The 18079-nt window shown below is 42.9% G+C and overlaps 1 protein-coding gene across 1 annotated transcript in view; it reads right to left on the reverse strand.

Moving 5' to 3' along the window:
* The window catches only part of RIC8B (RIC8 guanine nucleotide exchange factor B), a 43105-nt gene that overhangs the window by 14179 nt on the left and 10847 nt on the right, over nucleotides 1-18079 (reverse strand). The window contains exons 2-4 of the mRNA XM_075274884.1: nucleotides 15252-15299; nucleotides 12733-13341; nucleotides 6695-6789 (exon numbers count right to left, since the gene is read on the reverse strand). Coding sequence (XP_075130985.1) covers nucleotides 6695-6789; nucleotides 12733-13341; nucleotides 15252-15299 — 752 coding nt within the window. The remainder of the gene's footprint in view (nucleotides 1-6694; nucleotides 6790-12732; nucleotides 13342-15251; nucleotides 15300-18079) is intronic.

The following is an 18079-nucleotide window of genomic DNA, read 5'->3' on the forward strand; positions in this document are numbered from 1 at the left end:
AGTGAAAACTTCAACTTTAGAAATTAGAAGAAATGGGGAGCATGTATTGGCAATATAATATATGCCATATATGCTATTTCAGTCTGTGTAAAGCTGTCTGACAACCACTAGAGGTGCTGTAATACCAAAGATGTCAATTAGTATGTGGTCCCTATATACCAGAATATGTAAACTCAAATCCCATACGTAGTGAAAAGTTTTCATATGACTGGTTACAATTCAAGTAAGAGCAAGACTTCTCCGAGACAGCATGTAAGGCCAAACTACAATAGCGGTGAACACAGGAAATTCACGAGGGACCAGAATGGACGTGATAGACAAATATGTGCAAAAAAACCATTCACGCCCAAGGCTCTGTTCACATCTGCACTTGTATTTCCATTGTTCTCCACTGGGTTTCATTATGGACAAAACCAGCAGAGCTCCCAGCATTTCACCAGACAAAATAAAGGAACATGCGCCATTTTGTCAAGTGCTCTAATGCAAGATGTGAACACAGCCTAAGACACTATACAACACACCAGATGGCTCCCAGGGCTTATATTATGGGCTGCTAGAAATATATTTAATGCTTACTATACAGAGCTGGGCTGGAAAAAATCCCAGGAGCCAAATAACCAATGTACCTAAATGTTCTGCCTGTGCCAACATTGTTATGTTGTTTTCTATTGCTGTCCTTATTGGGGTGGCTATTGGGTTGCTCTAATTGGCTCCTAAAATATTCTCCTCCTCCCCCGACTACAAACATGATTATTAATACACAGTAAAACAATATCATGGTGTGCAAAGTTAGGCCGCAACAAGTTTCTGGTGTAACAAGACTGCCTGAATACTGACTGTACCTTTCACCATCAGATCTATACTCCTGATAGTAGATGAAGACCCCAGCCACATTGGAGAACCCCTTAAAAGGGGTGTTCCAGTTTTGGCAAACAAGGTTAATTTATTGTAAAATTAAAGGTTATATAATTTTCTGAATCAACGTATTGCGGTTTTTGCAGTCCTTGAACAGACATTGTCGTATAGTGTGTAGGGAAATCAAGAGGATTAAGGCAGACAAGGCCGGAGGACCTGATGAGATAAGCACAAGAGTTCTTAAAATGTGCAGTGACCAGCTGTGTGGTATTATTACAGACATGTACAATATGAGTCTAAAGCTGGGAGTGGTACCTCAACTGTGGAAAACATCTTGTGTGGTACCAGTCCCAAAGAAACCCAACCCGATGGACTACAATGACTACCAACCTGTAGCACTGACATCCCACCTGATGAAGGTCCTAAAGAGACTGGTCCTGACACACCTACGCCCTCTAGACCCCCTCCAGTTTGCCTATCGTCCGGGCATTGGGGTAGATGACGCCATCATCCACCTTCTTCACAGAGCTCTCTCTCACCTGGAGAAACCCGGGAACACTGTGAGAATAATGTTCCTTGATTTCTCCAGTGCGTTCAACACCATTCAGCCAGGGCTACTGAGGGACAAGCTGGACCTTGTTGGAGTGGACCATCACCTGTCCAACTGGATACTAGACTACCTGACAAACCGCCCTCAGTATGTGAGAGCCCGGGACTGTGTGTCTGACACTGTGATCTGTAGTACGGGGGCACCACAAGGTACAGTTCTTGCCCCATTTCTCTTCACACTGTACACTGCTGACTTTAGGCACAACTCATCCAGCTGTTACTTACAGAAGTACTCCGATGACTCTGCTATAGTCGGCCTTATCACTGATGGTGACGATAGGGAATACAGAGACTTAAACCGGGATTTTGTTGAATGGTGCCAGCAGAACCACCTCAGGATTAATGCTGGGAAGACCAAGGAGATGGTGGTAGACTTTAGTAAATGGAGAAGTGCTCCGACCACAGTGGAGATCCAGGGGACATGTATTGAGATAGTCAGGACCTATAAGTACCTGGGTGTGCTCCTCAATAATAAACTAGACTGGGCTGATCACCTGGAGGCGCTGCACAGAAAGGGCCACAGCAGACTCTTCGGAGTCCAGGGGCCACTTCTTAGGGCCTTTTTCAACTCTGTGGTTGCTTCAGCCATCTTTTTCAGTGTGGCCTGCTGGGGGAGCAGTATATCAACCAGAGACAGAAATAGGCTGATCAGAAGGGCCAGCTCTGTCCTGGGGAGCCCCCTGAACCCAGTTCAGGTGGTGGGTGACAAAAGGCTACTGTCTGTGGTGACCTCCATGCGGGAGAACAAATCCCACCCCATGTATGGGACCTTGATGGCACTTGGCAGCACTGTAAGTGACCGTCTGCTTCACCCCAAGTGTGAGAAGGAGCTATCGCAGGTCCTTCCTTCCAACCGCGATCAGGCTGTATAATCTACATCAGACCAAGCGAAGATCACTCCGCACAGAGAACTAATGATTATGATTATGAAGTCTTTCTTCTTCTGTTCCTTAGCTGCTATGGATTCCTAGTATATCTTCTCTTCTCAGCATATGTGTGTCTACTTCTGTAATATATTACTCTGTATTATCCTGTATCTGTATTAATATGCTGCTGTAACATGCTGAAATTTCCCCACTGTGGGACTATTAAAGGATTATCTTATCTTATCTCTTAAAGGATAGAAATCTGTCTTGGTCATGTGATCTCCCAGACGCACGGCTAGTAACAATTCCTTACTATAAATAAGCTTTATTTAATCAATTTTTTTTTCCGGTAAGTGTCTATAAAGGCAGTCAATTTGAGCCATTTGGCTCACCTCATAACTACAGAACAACAAATCACCGTGTGACTTCTTCACATCAGGGCAACCCTGCGATCTTTGGTCACATGACAGGATTCACAGCAAAAGTCGCCATGTAGACCTAGCCAACATAGATATGGATGTTCACTTTGGAATTTTTCTATATGGAAAAACCAGTGACACAAAGCAGCTCTCAAGCTTTCCATGTGCTACATGGTTGGCCACTGATCTGAATTGTCATTGTGTAATACTATATTTCCCCTCTAGTAGTGCTAGAGAGCTGATGAGGGTTTGAGACAATTAGCTCAGTGTTTTGGACCCACAATTAAAGGGATGATGTCATAGGATGATGTAGATGAGAATGGGATGATGAAAAAACCATTCCAAGAGCTGTTTGTGGCACTTTAATTTGGGGGTAATAGTGATGCAATACACTGATGGACCTTCGGAGACAGACTTGTACCCCCAGTGTGTCCCCCATACTGCCAGCCCTCTATCTTCTCCTAACAAGCTCAAAACGAAACCCTTCCTCCATCACTGACAAAATGACATTTTCTGCATGGCTGTGCCCGAACAATCGTCTTGTTGGTGAGGGCACGTCATGATCTTTGTCAGGGCCCTGACACTTTTATTTGTGCAATACAAGTGTATAAAATGTTCTGGGTACCGGTGACTTGGGCAGGGAGTACAATAGTCCTGGCATTCCTCAGCCGCTATGTATATAATAACATTACTTCTCCATTCTCTCCCCAGTGGTCATTAATCACTTCGACGTGCCCCCCTCCTACTCGCTCCCCTCCCCCTCCTGCTATGCAGGGGTTTCACTCAGGGACACCTCCGTGTGGGAATGAAGAGGAGTTTACCACAGGATGCTCCACATTTCTGAATATAAATAGGATGCGGGCAATGAATGGGTACATGACATTTACAGGAAGGTTTTGGATTCGTAGTTTTCATCAAAATGTAATTTACACATCGCCGCACGGTTAGAAATCACAGCACAAAGCTGGAAAAAAACATTTCTAAATTTATTTTAAACATTTTTTTTTCTATAAAGACAATTTAAAATCTATTATATATCATGAATTTATTTATCATCTATTTTTTTTTATTATTTGGCGTGGTCATTTTAGTATTTTTTTTTTAATTTATTTTTTTTAACACTCAGCTTTCCAAACGCCATATTTTTTTTATTTTTCAATTGACAGAGCCATATGAGGGCTTCATTTTTGTGGGATAAATTGTAGCTCATTTTGATTTTTATTCATACGTCTATTGGAGACAAAACCGCAGTTTAGTTCTTTAGATTTTCTTCCCGCTATGACATTCACCACATGGTAAAAATATTTCTATATAAAAGTTTTGAAAGTTTGTGTTCATATTCAGACATAGGAACACCTAAGGTGTTTATTTTTATATATAAACATTTATTTTTAGATCCCCAAGAGGTCTGATCACTAATACAATACACTGCAATGCTAATGCATTGCAACTTATTATAAAAGAGGTATACTTATATTACTGGCTGCTTAGTCTGTAACAGAACCAATGAAATAACAAGTCTAGGAACCTTCAATAGGCTCCCCTGTTGTCATGGTAACAGATCACGGACCCTGATTCCTGAGTGTACTGATCCCAGACAAAACGGTGGCACCCACACACGACCATCAGAATGGCATCTTGGTTCGGTAGGGTTAATGCCCACAATCAGTGCCCACATTGCCACTAGGTATCTACAGTGAAGACCCAGTGATTATGGCGGCTGTTCAGCTTCTGAGTGGCCGCCATGTTTTAAGACCTGACATGCGCCATAATAGTACCACGAATGTTGGAAAAAGGTTAAAATCTATTATTTTAAAATCCATTTCAAATTTATTTCTAGAAATAAAAAAATAAAAAAATTAGGGTTGGATTTCCTGATGTTCCAGTTTCGTCACCTACGGGGTTTTCCCTTTACGTCCATCTCCACCCACAGGAAGTGCGCACTCAGCCCATACTTAGGAAATGTCCAGTGACTAAGCATTTCCTGTGTGACCAGATGGGGCCGAGAAGTACGGTACATACAGAGATCCATGTCCATAACCGGATTTTTGTTGGTTTTTTTGGTCCATGTGCTGTATTTTTTATGGATAGGTCACAGACCCAATTATTTCTATGATAGTATTTTTGCAGGTTCGTGTGGGACTGTGAGCCTGGGGCCTAGTCTTGCCCATTTTGCGGTCCAAGAACAGAGACAGTGTGTGTGTCGTCCCTTCCATTTTTCATGGTTGTGGGTATGTAGTCTTAGAGTTGGGATGGCAGCAGCGAGGGATAGATGACAAGTACTCCTCTGCAATGTTATCCATTCTTATAACATTCACAACAATTAGGATGTATTGTATTATATGTGTAGACACGAATACAGGGGAATGAGGACATCGGGGAGACATTACAACTGGCTACGGTCAGACAGGAGGAATCTACTGACGCACTTAAATGGCCTTGTGGATGACGACAAAGTCAATAAAAGACGTAAAGGGCAATTGATGATAATAACAGGAAGGGAGCCGTGATAGTACGAAAACCGGACACAAGATAAACACTGAACGTTTTACCAGAGGTCATATAAAATAAGGCCATATGTCGCTTTCCAGCTGTTTGGGAAGACGATCAGAGTAGATTTTCCCTGTCATCTAATACTACAATCTACCTTTAAAAAGCACTGCCCAGGATTTCGTGCATACTCAGGGGCAGTCAGTGTGGATGTAAGTTAAAAAACAAAACAAAAAAAAAAACCCAAAAAACACCCTAGCCACCTCTGACATTGGCCCATATTATGAACAACCCCTTTAAAGATCTTTTCTGCCGTGTGACTTTTCTGCTCGGGTAGCTGCAACGGGATGGCGATGCAGTGCTTTGGCATCCCATGTTTGACTAGGCCCGGATGAATGGGCCTAATCAGGAGGGAATCTTGAGCCACAGACGCTGCGGCTGACGTTGCCACGGAATCTACGGGAGGATAGGGCATGTTGCTTCTTTTTCCCGCTAGTTGAAGAGAGACTCCATCTGAAGTGAATGGGAGCAAGTTTTGCAGGCAGATACAGTGTCAAAATCCGCCTGCAAAAAACTCTGTGTGAACACACCCATAGAAGGGCCTTACAGCCTGACGTCATCGCTGGGCTGTGATATATGCCCCCTCCCCTACAAAATATTCCCCTTCCTTCATAGTATTCTTCCATAAACTTGTACTGTCAGAGGGGAAGGCGTTCCTTACCGCCCAGCGATGACACTAAGTTGTAAGGCCTGCCTCTTTGACAGTGGGGAGATATCGATGCCGAAATTAAAATCTCCAGTACATCGATGAGGGAATGAAAGGTCCTCCTTAACCACTTCATCCTGTAGGCATGTATATGGAGACACTTGCTAAAAAAGGGAACCTGCTGACAGTTTCTCTCTACACATCCTGATGTTGAGGATTTTACCATTAGATTAATATGCATAGATTTTTCAAAGACAATTGTGTAAAAATAGTAAATTTCACAGCAAATCCAGTCATTATTTTGCCATCTTTGATGCCAAATATAACTGTGTATTATATTGTCAAACACACCATAGAGGCTTTTCAATTTTTTTATTTTTATTTTATTCCTTAAAGTCAGGATCTCCTCATGGTTCTGTGTCTTGAGTAATGCATAAAATAGGTTATCCAGAATTTAAAAATAAAACGTGGCTACTTCTTGCAAAAATAGTGCTACAACTCTTCATGGTTGTGCTGGGGTTTGTAGCTTTGCAAAGTGAATGGCGATGAGTTGCAATACCACACACAACCTGTGGATCACGTGTAAGCAGTCATGTTTCACTTATCCAGTATAGCCCCTCCATATACGACCTGTCAGGTCAAGATGGTTGAGCAATCTTGATCAAAGCACAATAACAGTGCCCCTTATATGCAGGATAATAATAAAAGCAAATTTTGAGTACCATTACATATAGGTTATTCATACTGACCTGTGCAGCTCTTCTGTTTTATCTTCAGATGGACCTCGGGAAAGTAAAATATGGCGTAAAATGGCAGCCAGGTGACGGAATTGATGGGCGTCACTCTGTACAGGATAAGGAGGAAGCAACATTCAGGGCAAGTAAACAGTATAGCATAAAGAATGTAAAAAAAAAGACACTTGAATACACAAATTAGCTGAACTTAAAGGGGTTGTCCATATATCTATATCCTTCGTTTTCTTCTGGTGAAAGTCACGTGACCACTGAGGCCGGTCAGCGGCCTCAGCAGAAGAGTCACAACTAGCGAGGTCTTCCGGCAAAAAAAGACAGCAGAGCAGAAGGACCGGACACTAGACACCAGAGTACTGGAGACAGACGAGTAGGTTTGCCATATTAAGTCATTTCTCATACTATGAGGGGTTCTGGAAGCTGAGACTTTGGGTGCTATATACAGGAGCAATTCATTAGTGGGTAGCACTGACATGGTGAGAACAATGTGACCATCAAAGATTAAGAGAGAGCAAGATAAGGAGGGAGAGAAGCTGTGATATATAGATTTATATGATACAGGAGAGAAGCTGAGCTCTGTGATATATAGGGTTATATGATAGAGGAGAAAAGCTGAGCTCTGTGATATATAGGGTTATATGATAGAGGAGAGAAGCTGAGCTCTGTGATATATAGGGTTATATGGTAGAGGAGAGAGGCTGAGCTCTGTGATATATAGGGTTATATGGTAGAGGAGAGAGGCTGAGCTCTGTGACATATAGGATTAGATGATAGAGGAGAGGAGCTGAGCTCTGTGATATATAGGGTTATATAATAGAGGAGAGAGGCTGAGCTCTGTGATATATAGGGTTATATGATAGGGGAGAGAAGCTGAGCTCTGTGATATATAGGGTTATATGATAGAGGAGAGAAGCTGAGCTCTGTGATATATAGGGTTATATGGTAGAGGAGAGAGGCTGAGCTCTTTGATATATAGGGTTATATGGTAGAGGAGAGAGGCTGAGCTGTGTGATATATAGGATTATATGATAGAGGAGAGAAGCTGAGCTCTGTGATATACAGTCCTATGAAAAAGTTTGGGCACCCCTATTAATCAATCATTTTTAGTTCTAAATATTTTGGTGTTTGTAGCAGCCATTTCAGTTTGATATATCTAATAACTGATGGACACAGTAATATTTCTGGATTGAAATGAGGTTTATTGTACTAACAGAAAATGTGCAATATGCATTAAACCAAAATTTGACTGGTGCAAAAGTATGGGCACCTCAACAGAAAAGTGACATTAATATTTAGTACATCCTCCTTTTGCCTCTAGTCGCTTCCTGTAGCTTTTAATCAGTTCCTGGATCCTGGATGAAGGGATTTTGGATCATTCCTCTTTACAAAACAATTCAAGTTCAGTTAAGTTTGATGGTCGCCGAGCATGGACAGCCCGCTTCTAATCATCCCACAGATGTTCAATGATATTCAGGTCTGGGGACTGGGATGGCCATTCCAGAACATTGTAATTGTTCCTCTGCATGAATGCCTGAGTCGATTTGGAGCAGTGTTTGGACATTGTATTGCTGAAATATCCATCCCCGGCGTAACTTCAACTTCGTCACTGATTCTTGAACATTATTCTCAGGAATCTGCTGATACTGAGTGGAATCCATGCGACCCTCAACTTTAACAAGATTCCCGGTGCCGGCATTGGCCACACAGCCCCAAAGCATGATGGAACCTCCACCAAATTTTACAGTGGATAGCAAGTGTTTTTCTTGGAATGCTGTTTTTTTTGGACGCCATGCATAACGCCTTTTTGTATGACCAAACAACTCAATCTTTGTTTCATCAGTCCACAGGACCTTCTTCCAAAATGAAGCTGACTTGTCCAAATGCGCTTTTACATACCTCAGGCGACTCTGTTTGTGGCGTGTTTGCAGAAACGGCTTCTTTCTCATCATCTCCCATACAGCTTCTCCTTGTGCAAAGTGCGCTGTATTGTTGACCGATGCCCAGTGACACCATCTGCAGCAAGATGATGCTGCAGCTCTTTGGAGGTGGTCTGTGGATTGTCCTTGACTGTTCTCACCATTCTTCTTCTCTGCCCTTCTGATATTTTTCTTGGCCTGCCACTTCTGGGCTTAACAAGAACTGTCCCTGTGGTCTTCCATTTCCTTACTATGTTCCTCACAGTGGAAACTGACAGGTTAAATCTCTGAGACAACTTTTTGTATCCTTCCCCTGAACAACTATGTTGAACAATCTTTGTTTTCAGATCATTTGAGAGCGGGCTGTCCATGCTCGGCGACCATCAGACTTAACTGAACTTGAATTATTTTGTAAAGAGGAATGGTCCAAAATACCTTCATCCAGGATCCAGGAACTGATTAAAAGCTACAGGAAGCGACTAGAGGCTGTTATCTTTGCAAAAGGAGGATGTACTAAATATTAATGTCACTTTTCTGTTGAGGTGCCCATACTTTTGCACTGGTCAAATTTTGGTTTAATGCATATTGCACATTTTCTGTTAGTACAATAAACCTCATTTCAATCCTGAAATATTACTGTGTCCATCAGTTATTAGATATATCAGACTGAAATGGCTGCTGCAAACACCAAAATATTTAGAACTAAAAATGATTAAGATTAATAGGGGTGCCCAAACTTTTTCATAGGACTGTATATAGGGTTATATGGTAGAGGAGAGAGGCTGAGCTCTGTGATATATAGGATTAGATGATAGAGGAGAGGAGCTGAGCTCTGTGATATATAGGGTTATATGGTAGAGGAGAGAGGCTGAGCTCTGTGATATATAGGGTTATATGGTAGAGGAGAGAGGCTGAGCTCTGTGATATATAGGATTAGATGATAGAGGAGAGGAGCTGAGCTCTGTGATATATAGGGTTATATGATAGAGGAGAGAAGCTGAGCTCTGTGATATATAGGGTTATATGGTAGAGGAGAGAAGCTGAGCTCTGTGATATATAGGGTTAGATGATAGAGGAGAGGAGCTGAGCTCTGTGATATATAGGGTTATATAATAGAGGAGAGAGGCTGAGCTCTGTGATATATAGGGTTATATGATAGAGGAGAGAAGTTGAGCTCTGTGATATATAGGGTTATATGGTAGAGGAGAGAGGCTGAGCTCTTTGATATATAGGGTTATATGGTAGAGGAGAGAGGCTGAGCTGTGTGATATATAGGATTATATGATAGAGGAAAGAAGCTGAGCTCTGTGATACATAGGGTTATATGATAGAGAGAAGCTGAGCTCTGTGATATATAGCGTATATGATTTGGAGCTGGATTTCTGAGTAAAAGAGTAATCAGGACAGGACTCCTAGGAGAGAGTAAGAGTACTGACTACTCCGCACACACACAATTGCCAGCTCTTGCTCTTATCACTGTGTACACAGAAAGCTGTCAATTTTTATAAAGAGAATATCATATTAGTTAGCTAACATGGCTACTAGTACTAAATACACAGGGCTGAATAGTCAGTGCACTAAGAAACATCCTACCAGCCCAGAATTTTCGGGTTGTTGCCTACTGATGTCTATACATGCTTTGATCTGTCTAATCTAGATTGTTCAGCCATGCTACAAAACAAGATATACAATGATGTTATCCCTCAGACATCATAAATATAAGCATAAGTCCGCAGGGGAAGCCATTAGTTATGTATCACCATCAACAGGAAACTGTGGAAGTCACTTTGTTCCTATTGTGCATTGTTACGTAATGCTAGTCTAATGCACGTCCTATGATCTCAGAAAATATTACTGTAGATAGGGGGTGCACTGCGGCCTGTAGATGAATGCTATAAGGATATTATTTCATAATGTCAGGACTACAATAATTTGGGACAGTCTGGAGAATCGTTATATATTTTTCTTATTGCATAAATAACTCTGAGATGAGAAATAAAGCAGATCTGCAACAGGTTTTATTTAAAACTTTATTGTTTTGTTTCTACAGCTCCTATGCAGATAATATGTCTCCGTAGTAACAGACTACAACACAACCCTGTGTAGTCTAATCCTGAAGTCATGTTTACTTCCACTTGTCCCTTCCTAGCGAATGTACATTTGACAGCTTACCAAGAAGTATGGGAAATACGGAAAGGAGTGAAACTGCAGGATCAGACTACACAGGACTTGTTTGTTGTCTGTTACCATGGAGACACATTGGTTTGTATAGAAGCTGTAAACACAATTTTTTTTTTAATTACCAACCAGATCTCTATATGTCGGTGTACCATGAAAGAGAAGCCGATTGCTGGCTATTTCAACAGCAGAACTTCTTATAATCACCTTATGTTGGGACCCTTCTAACAAAAAGGGACGATCCAAAGTGGAAAGACCCTTTACTGCCCCTTTAATCATGAAACACAGAAAGTAACAGAGGTAATGTACTTTTTTTTTAAAAAGTCGGCCAATTCTCGATTTTCATATTATAACAAATATTTCACTGCAGAGCTCTCTTATTCTTGAAGGGTAAGGGGGTAAACCTCTATCAAGGACAGTAATTTATGGGCTCGTTCACATGGGGCAAGAGGGGGCAGATTTTGGCGCTGAATCCATGTCATAATCTGCCCCCTCACAATAGATGTCTATGTAGACCGCTAGCTTACTTTTTTCCGTGAGCGGCATGTTGCGAGCTGCTCTTTCTTCAGGCAGATTCTGTGTCTGTGATTCTGATTCAGCCGCGGCGTCCGTCTCACGGCAGCACGTTCCAGACTAGGCCCATTCGTTTGGGCCTGCTCCAGAGCGGGAAGCCGTGACTGTTGGAAGCCGTGACAGTCTCGGCAGGCGTATTTTGGTCCTATTCTGACATGGCTTCTTGTGTCAAAAATCAAGACGAAAATACACCCCCCTTGCCCCGTGTGAACTAGGCCTAAAGGGATTGTTCGGCTTTAAAGGGGTCCTCCAGGAAGTCCGTTTTACTTATTTCATTCAGGGATTTTCAGATTCTGTGCCTAGGGGTTCCCCACACAGAGCGAATATGGATGACTAAAGATGAGCGAGTAGTATTCAATCGAGTAGGTATTCGATCGAATACTACGGTATTCAAAATATTCGTACTCGATTGAATACTACTAGTTATTCGCCGTAAATATTCGATCCAGAACCAGCGTTGATTGGCCGAATGCTATAGCATTCGGCAAATCAACGCTGGTTCTGCAGCAGGCTCGTCCTTGCTAGTCGGGAGAGCTGACAGCTTGCTGTTACGAGGGAGCTGACTTTTTCTCATAGGAATGCTTTGACCAGCGTTGATTGGCCAGTGTACAGCATTCGGCCAATTAACGCTGGTTCTGCCGGAGGCTCATCTGTGAGGAGGTGGTATCTAAGATTGGACCACAGCAGTCTCCATTGTGGTCCGATATTAGACTCCGCCTCCTCACAGATGAGCCTCCGGCAGAACCAGCGTTGATTGGCCGAATGCTGTACACTGGCCAATCAACGCTGGTCAATGCATTCCTATGACAAAAAAGTAAGCTCCCTCGTAACCACAAGCTGCCAGCTCTCCTGACTAGCAAGGACGAGCCTGCTGCAGAACCAGCGTTGATTTGCCGCAGGCTCGTCTTTGCTAGTTGGAAGAGCTGGCAGCTTGCAGTTACGAGGGAGCTGACTTTTTATCAGCGCAACTGCAAGCGCTGTGCAGTTAAAGCGCACGGACCCCATAGACTATAATGGTGTCCGTGCGCTTTAACTACACAGCGCTCCGCTCCTAAACACTCTCCTCCTGCTACTCGTGGACTTGGTGACTCCCCTTTAGTTGAATAGTGGTTTCCTCTGAAGCGAGTATTTTTTCCCATAGACTATAATGCGATTCAATATTCGATCGAGTAGTCGAATATTGAGGCTCTACTCGAAATGAATATCGAATCTCAAATATTTCACGGTTCGCTCATCTCTATTGATGACTTATCCTAAGAAGTAATCCTTAAATCTTACAGTGATCTAAATTTGGAAGGGGGTTATGGTTTGCAGCCGTATTATAACCATCCAACACCTAGACACATGACTGGAAAAAAGTTAAGGCCGTACCTCACTATGGACGTTCCAGCTGTCCAGTGTGACGTTGAAGAGCGCTTTTAAAGCCTCGATGGTGCAGTCCGTCTCTTGCACAGATAGCGCGGGGGCATTTACCTCAGTAACGGTCTGATATTTCCCTGCCCACTGAATATTCAGAATACCTTCCAGGGTCTTTGTTAGCAGGGGCAATCCTTGAAGTTCCTGTTTCAGCTGCGCCCTTATGTCTGTATGCAAAAGCGTCAGCAGAAAGAGCAATCGCAGATCGAAGCAACGAATGTCACCGACCGAACGGCCGTCCATGCATTTTTCCAATAGGCTGCAAAGCCCAGCAGCAAAGTTCAGGTCCAGGCTTAGCTTCTGCGCAGCCGGACTATTAAAGACGATATTACACAAACACTTTAATGCCTCCACAATGACAGGGAAGTCGGCAACTTCCCCCAGAGTCTTCACTTCAGGATCCAGCTTTGCCAGTTTCATCAGGATTTCCATATTTTCCTTTGTGGTCACCGGAGCCAAGACCTTCTTATCCCTGGAGAGGATGCGGAGGGCCTCCAAGCATATAATCTGACAGGAGGTGCTCGCTCCTTTATCCAAGACCTCAAAAAGGGCCTCGCAGAGTTTCTGGACAAAAACAAAACAACACAGAACATCCATCATAAAATAAAAATCTGAACCTATATATAACTGTATTGTGCCATTCCTCTGTTACTCCTCCTGAAAATGCCTAAGTGTATTGATTACTGGGTATTACCATTCTTTAGGGCAACAGTCAGTGTCCAATCAGTGCTGACATCGCCAGACTGTGTGGGGTAGTAGTGGTCAATTTATTCTTTCACATCCAGGAGGAATAACAGAGGGACAGCACAAAGCTGAATTCTCAGACAGGAGGATCAAAGTTGTATGTAAAAAACGTCTTGAAAATATATAAAATCATATGTATAGTCATGGTAAAAAATGTATTTAACATAAAGGTTTGTTTAGGAAATAGGTAATTTTTTTTATACTGTAATTTTTATTACATTTTATATTTTACAAACGTCTAAGAATACAAAATGCAGTATAAAATAGCATAAACTGTATAATCAAAGAAGCCCAAACTAAACAAAGACAAACAGAACACAAGACAAAATATGCACATGGCTGGGGGACAACAAAGGGAAAGGGGGGGCGATAAGAGACCATGAAGAGTGCAATACGTATCCCATGGGGACCAGACCGGCTGAAAGGCAGCTGTAGTGTTGTTAAAGGGATTCTATCATCAAAATTATGCCCTATGAGCCCCACATATGCCTTAATAGCCTTTAAAAAGGCTATTGAGGCACCGCTAAAGGTATTTTAAAAGCCCCCCCCCCTCCTTTTTAAAATAATACCCTAAAAACCAATATGCAAATCATACTTACAGTGCACAGTGGGCGGTTCGTGCACTGGTAGACATCATCTTCGGTCCCACCTTCCTCTGGTGTCTTCTTCCAGCGATGTCCTCCTGGGCTCTTGCTTCACCGCCTCCATCTTCGTTTCTTCCGGCTGGTTTCATTCCAAATCATGCACGTGCACAGTAGCACTCCCTCTAGAGCGCTACTGCGCATGCTCTGACACACGTGCAGTATGCTCGCGTAGTTCTAAGGGAAACTGAGCATACTCAGGTCCCCTTAGAACTATGACAAAAATGGCGCCGGAGGGAGCGCTACTGCGCACACGCGGGATTTAAAAACAACCCGCCGGAAGAAAAGAAGATGAAGGCGTGGAAGAAAGAGCCCAGGAGGATGTCGCTGGAAGAAGACACCAGAGGAAGGCGGGACCAAAGATTACGTCCAGCAGTGCACAAACCACCCACCGTGCATGGGTAAGTAGGATTTGAATATTAGTTTTTAAGATATTAGTTTAGGATATTAGGCACCACCAGTGGTGCCTGAATAGCCTTTTTAAAGGCTATTCAGGCATATGTGGGGCTCATAGGGCATAATTTTGATGATAGAGCCCTTTAAGCTTAGCAGTAAGGTATTCCAGACTGTGAACATCCTTGACTTGAGCCACAAGGGCAGGGGCAGTGGGAGGGTGTACACATTTCCAGTAGACAGCCACAAACTTTTTAACAGCAGTCCCGAGAAACAGGAAAAGTTTAGAGGTCTTTCCACCAAGGTGTCGAGGAGGTAAATTAAGTTAAAAAAAAGGGACCAATGGAACACCCTGGAGGAAGAGCACATCAGTTACCACCCCGACCTCTGTCCAGAAAGGACAAATCAAGGGGCAGGTCCAGAAGATGTGGTGCAATGTACCCTCCTGCTCAGAGAGACATATCCAGCAGTCCGTGGAAATATTGGGATTTAGAGTGTGAAGGAGGACCAGGGTGTGATACCAAAACATAAATGTACTGAGTGGCACGGAACGATTTGGCAGCATGGGACCATATGCCATTATGCCGGGAAGATCTGCTTACTCAGAGCCTCTGAAAAAAAATAGGTAATTTCCTAGTGACACATTCCCTTTAATTGTGGTGAAGCCGATAATGTGGGACTAGAATTGATACTTGCCTTCCTTTTTTCTTCATCGGCTGGATCAAACTGAAACATAGTGCGATTCTGTGGAGAGAAAATAGACTAAATTAAGGCAAGAAGAGGCATTTACAATGTACACAACATATATTATACAGTATGTACAGATAAGATTGGGATATGTTCACACCTAATACAAATTCAACAGGATTTTCCTACAAGATGTGGCAGGAATCCGAGGTGACTCCTGCCATGGATGTGCAGAGTGCTATGGATTTGCATAAGGATAAACCATATTCAAATGACAAATCTGCCAGGTTTTTTTTAAATGTAGAATTCACACAGCAATTAATGTCGATGGTTTTATTTTCTGTTACATGTGACACGAATTTCGGCACAGACATCAATGTCCTCAATGGGTTCAATCAATCTTAATAACAACAAGTGCAAAAAAAATGGCAGGAGGAACCCAGTGTGGCTGATAGAGGTTGATAGTACCATTGGTCCAACGTCTTAAAGGGACTGCCCAGCATAAGTATTGAGCTGCAATACCACTAACAACCTGTGGACCTCCTCTTTGATAAACACCATCTATAATTCAAGTTCTGGCTGTTACTGATGTTGCTGGTCTGGGAATTTTTGATTTAGTAATTAAAGGGGATCTTTCACCACCTGCACCAACTCCAACTCTTGGAATCATTCAATAGATGCCACTTCACTGACCCCAGCGCAGCTGGAATTTTCTCTCTAGCCCCTACTGTTCCTGATCAATCACTGCTGCTAGTTTCAGGACAATTAGGCTCTCTACTATAAGGTGGGCGGTCCTTGAGCATACAGTCTAGCACCGCCCATCTGACAGCAGAAAGCTTTATTGCACTGAAACGAACAGCACTAATTGTTCAGGAACGTTATGGGCTACTGAAAAAATTCCAACTGAGGCAGAATCAGTGGAGTAGTGTCTATTAAAAGATGAGTCGGAGTAGACAGAGGTGATGAAAGTTCTCCTTAAAGGGGTTGCCCAAATATACTCTTCCATCTGACTTGATATCAGGCATGGAGACAACTGCATGTGGGGCAGCCGGGTAGGACCCATACACCTGCCTCAGCAACGCCAATGGGCAGCATACGGATGCAAGAAATGCACGGCCCTTTACCTGTGTGAACAGGACTCAATCAAGGCGATGTTTAAGCCTCTGGAGCAACAAGAATTTTACCCGTTCACTGACAGCAAGTAGAGAAATTGGGAGGGAGTGAATTAACATGAACATTAGAAGGATGCAGAAGTAAAAGGCAACCCGTGTAATGGATCCGCTGAATGTGCTCCACCTCCATTATACTGGATCAGACTCAGCACACACAGATTTATGAGCCATGGCTACAGCAGGAGCCGGACTGTCTGAGCACAGTCATATATTCTCACAGTAGTGCTATAACAGGGTCACAGATTTCCAGTCAAGACTCTAAGGGGGTTGAAGTGATCCACAGAAAGCTGAAGCCCCACAGAATTCAGCACTGTTCACACTCAGACCCACAACACCTTTAGCTGAATTCACCCTTCTGCAGTTTAGTCAGGAAATAAAGTCGCCAAAGATCACTTTATGTCCGTCATTTTGCAAGGAGGCCAAGTAAATCAGCTTTACAGTGCGAGGATCCTCAAAAAAAGCTCAGCTTCCTTGGCTACTCTCAGCATGGCATAGACCAAGTGGAACATGAAGGAGGTTGTCCACATTTTAGGTTTTTATGGCCTATCCTTATGAAAGGCCACAACTATATAATAGGTGAGGAAGACGGCACCCTCCGCACCCCCCGGCTGTATGTGGCCGCTTATGTACTCTTACTATATATAACTTCGGGCCGTAAGCAATTGGCTCTGTGTCCTGAATAGTGGTCAAGCGCAGTACTGCAGCTTTGCTCTTACTAACTTCAATGTGTGCTGAGCTGCAGTACCTACAGTACATACGCAACCCCTTTAAGCAGGAGTCAAACCTGAACTTTTACCTGGAATCTTGACTTAAAGGGAGTCTATCATTGGCTAGGTCGTTTTTTTTAAATGAGCATATCTTTACATAGTCTTTAGAAAGACTATTCTAGTTATACCTTTCATTCATTGATCCTCAGAGCTGTTTTTTTTTAAATTAACTCGGTTTTCTTGATATGCAAATTATTCTGCACGAAGCCTTATCACTGTTCTCCGAGCACCACTGTGTCATCAGCCGCCTACATTTCTTACCCTCCTTCCTTCTTTACAGACGATTCCTCCTTCTACACCTCTTCACTGCTTCCTTCAGAGCAACTAGTCATGTACAGTGCAATAAAAATTTCACACATGCGCTGTAAGTGACTAGGTGCTCTGGAAGCCATGAAGAGGTGTAGAAGGAGGGATTGTCTGTAAAGAAGGGGGCGGTGAAATCAGAGGCGGGTGATAACGCTTGCGGTGCTCAGGGAACAGCGATAAGGCTTCCGATGCTCCCTGAAGAGTAATTTACATATCAAGAAAACCAAGTTAAATTAAATAAAAAAACGGCTGCGAGGATCAGTGAATAAATGGTATAAATAGAATAGTCTTTCTAAAGGCTATGTAAAGATATGCTTATTTAGAAAACGATGTAGCCAACGATAGACTCCCTTTAAAGCATATTTGCTAACATTTGGTCATTCTTGTCAGCGAGAAAATTTCCCCCAACCTTCTTGTGACATGGGCACTAAATATGATGGTCATGGCCCCTTTTTAGATATGATTTGCACATAATGTGCCCAAGCCACACAAAATGGCTGCAGAAGATTTGCCAGCTCTTCCAGGAGAGTGGGCAAGTATGTCTTAAAAAGGGCCTGTCAGCTCTCTTGACTTGTCAATTTCCGTAAATTAT

Source organism: Leptodactylus fuscus, chromosome 5 (assembly GCF_031893055.1).
Source record: "Leptodactylus fuscus isolate aLepFus1 chromosome 5, aLepFus1.hap2, whole genome shotgun sequence".
NCBI lineage: Eukaryota > Metazoa > Chordata > Amphibia > Anura > Leptodactylidae > Leptodactylus > Leptodactylus fuscus.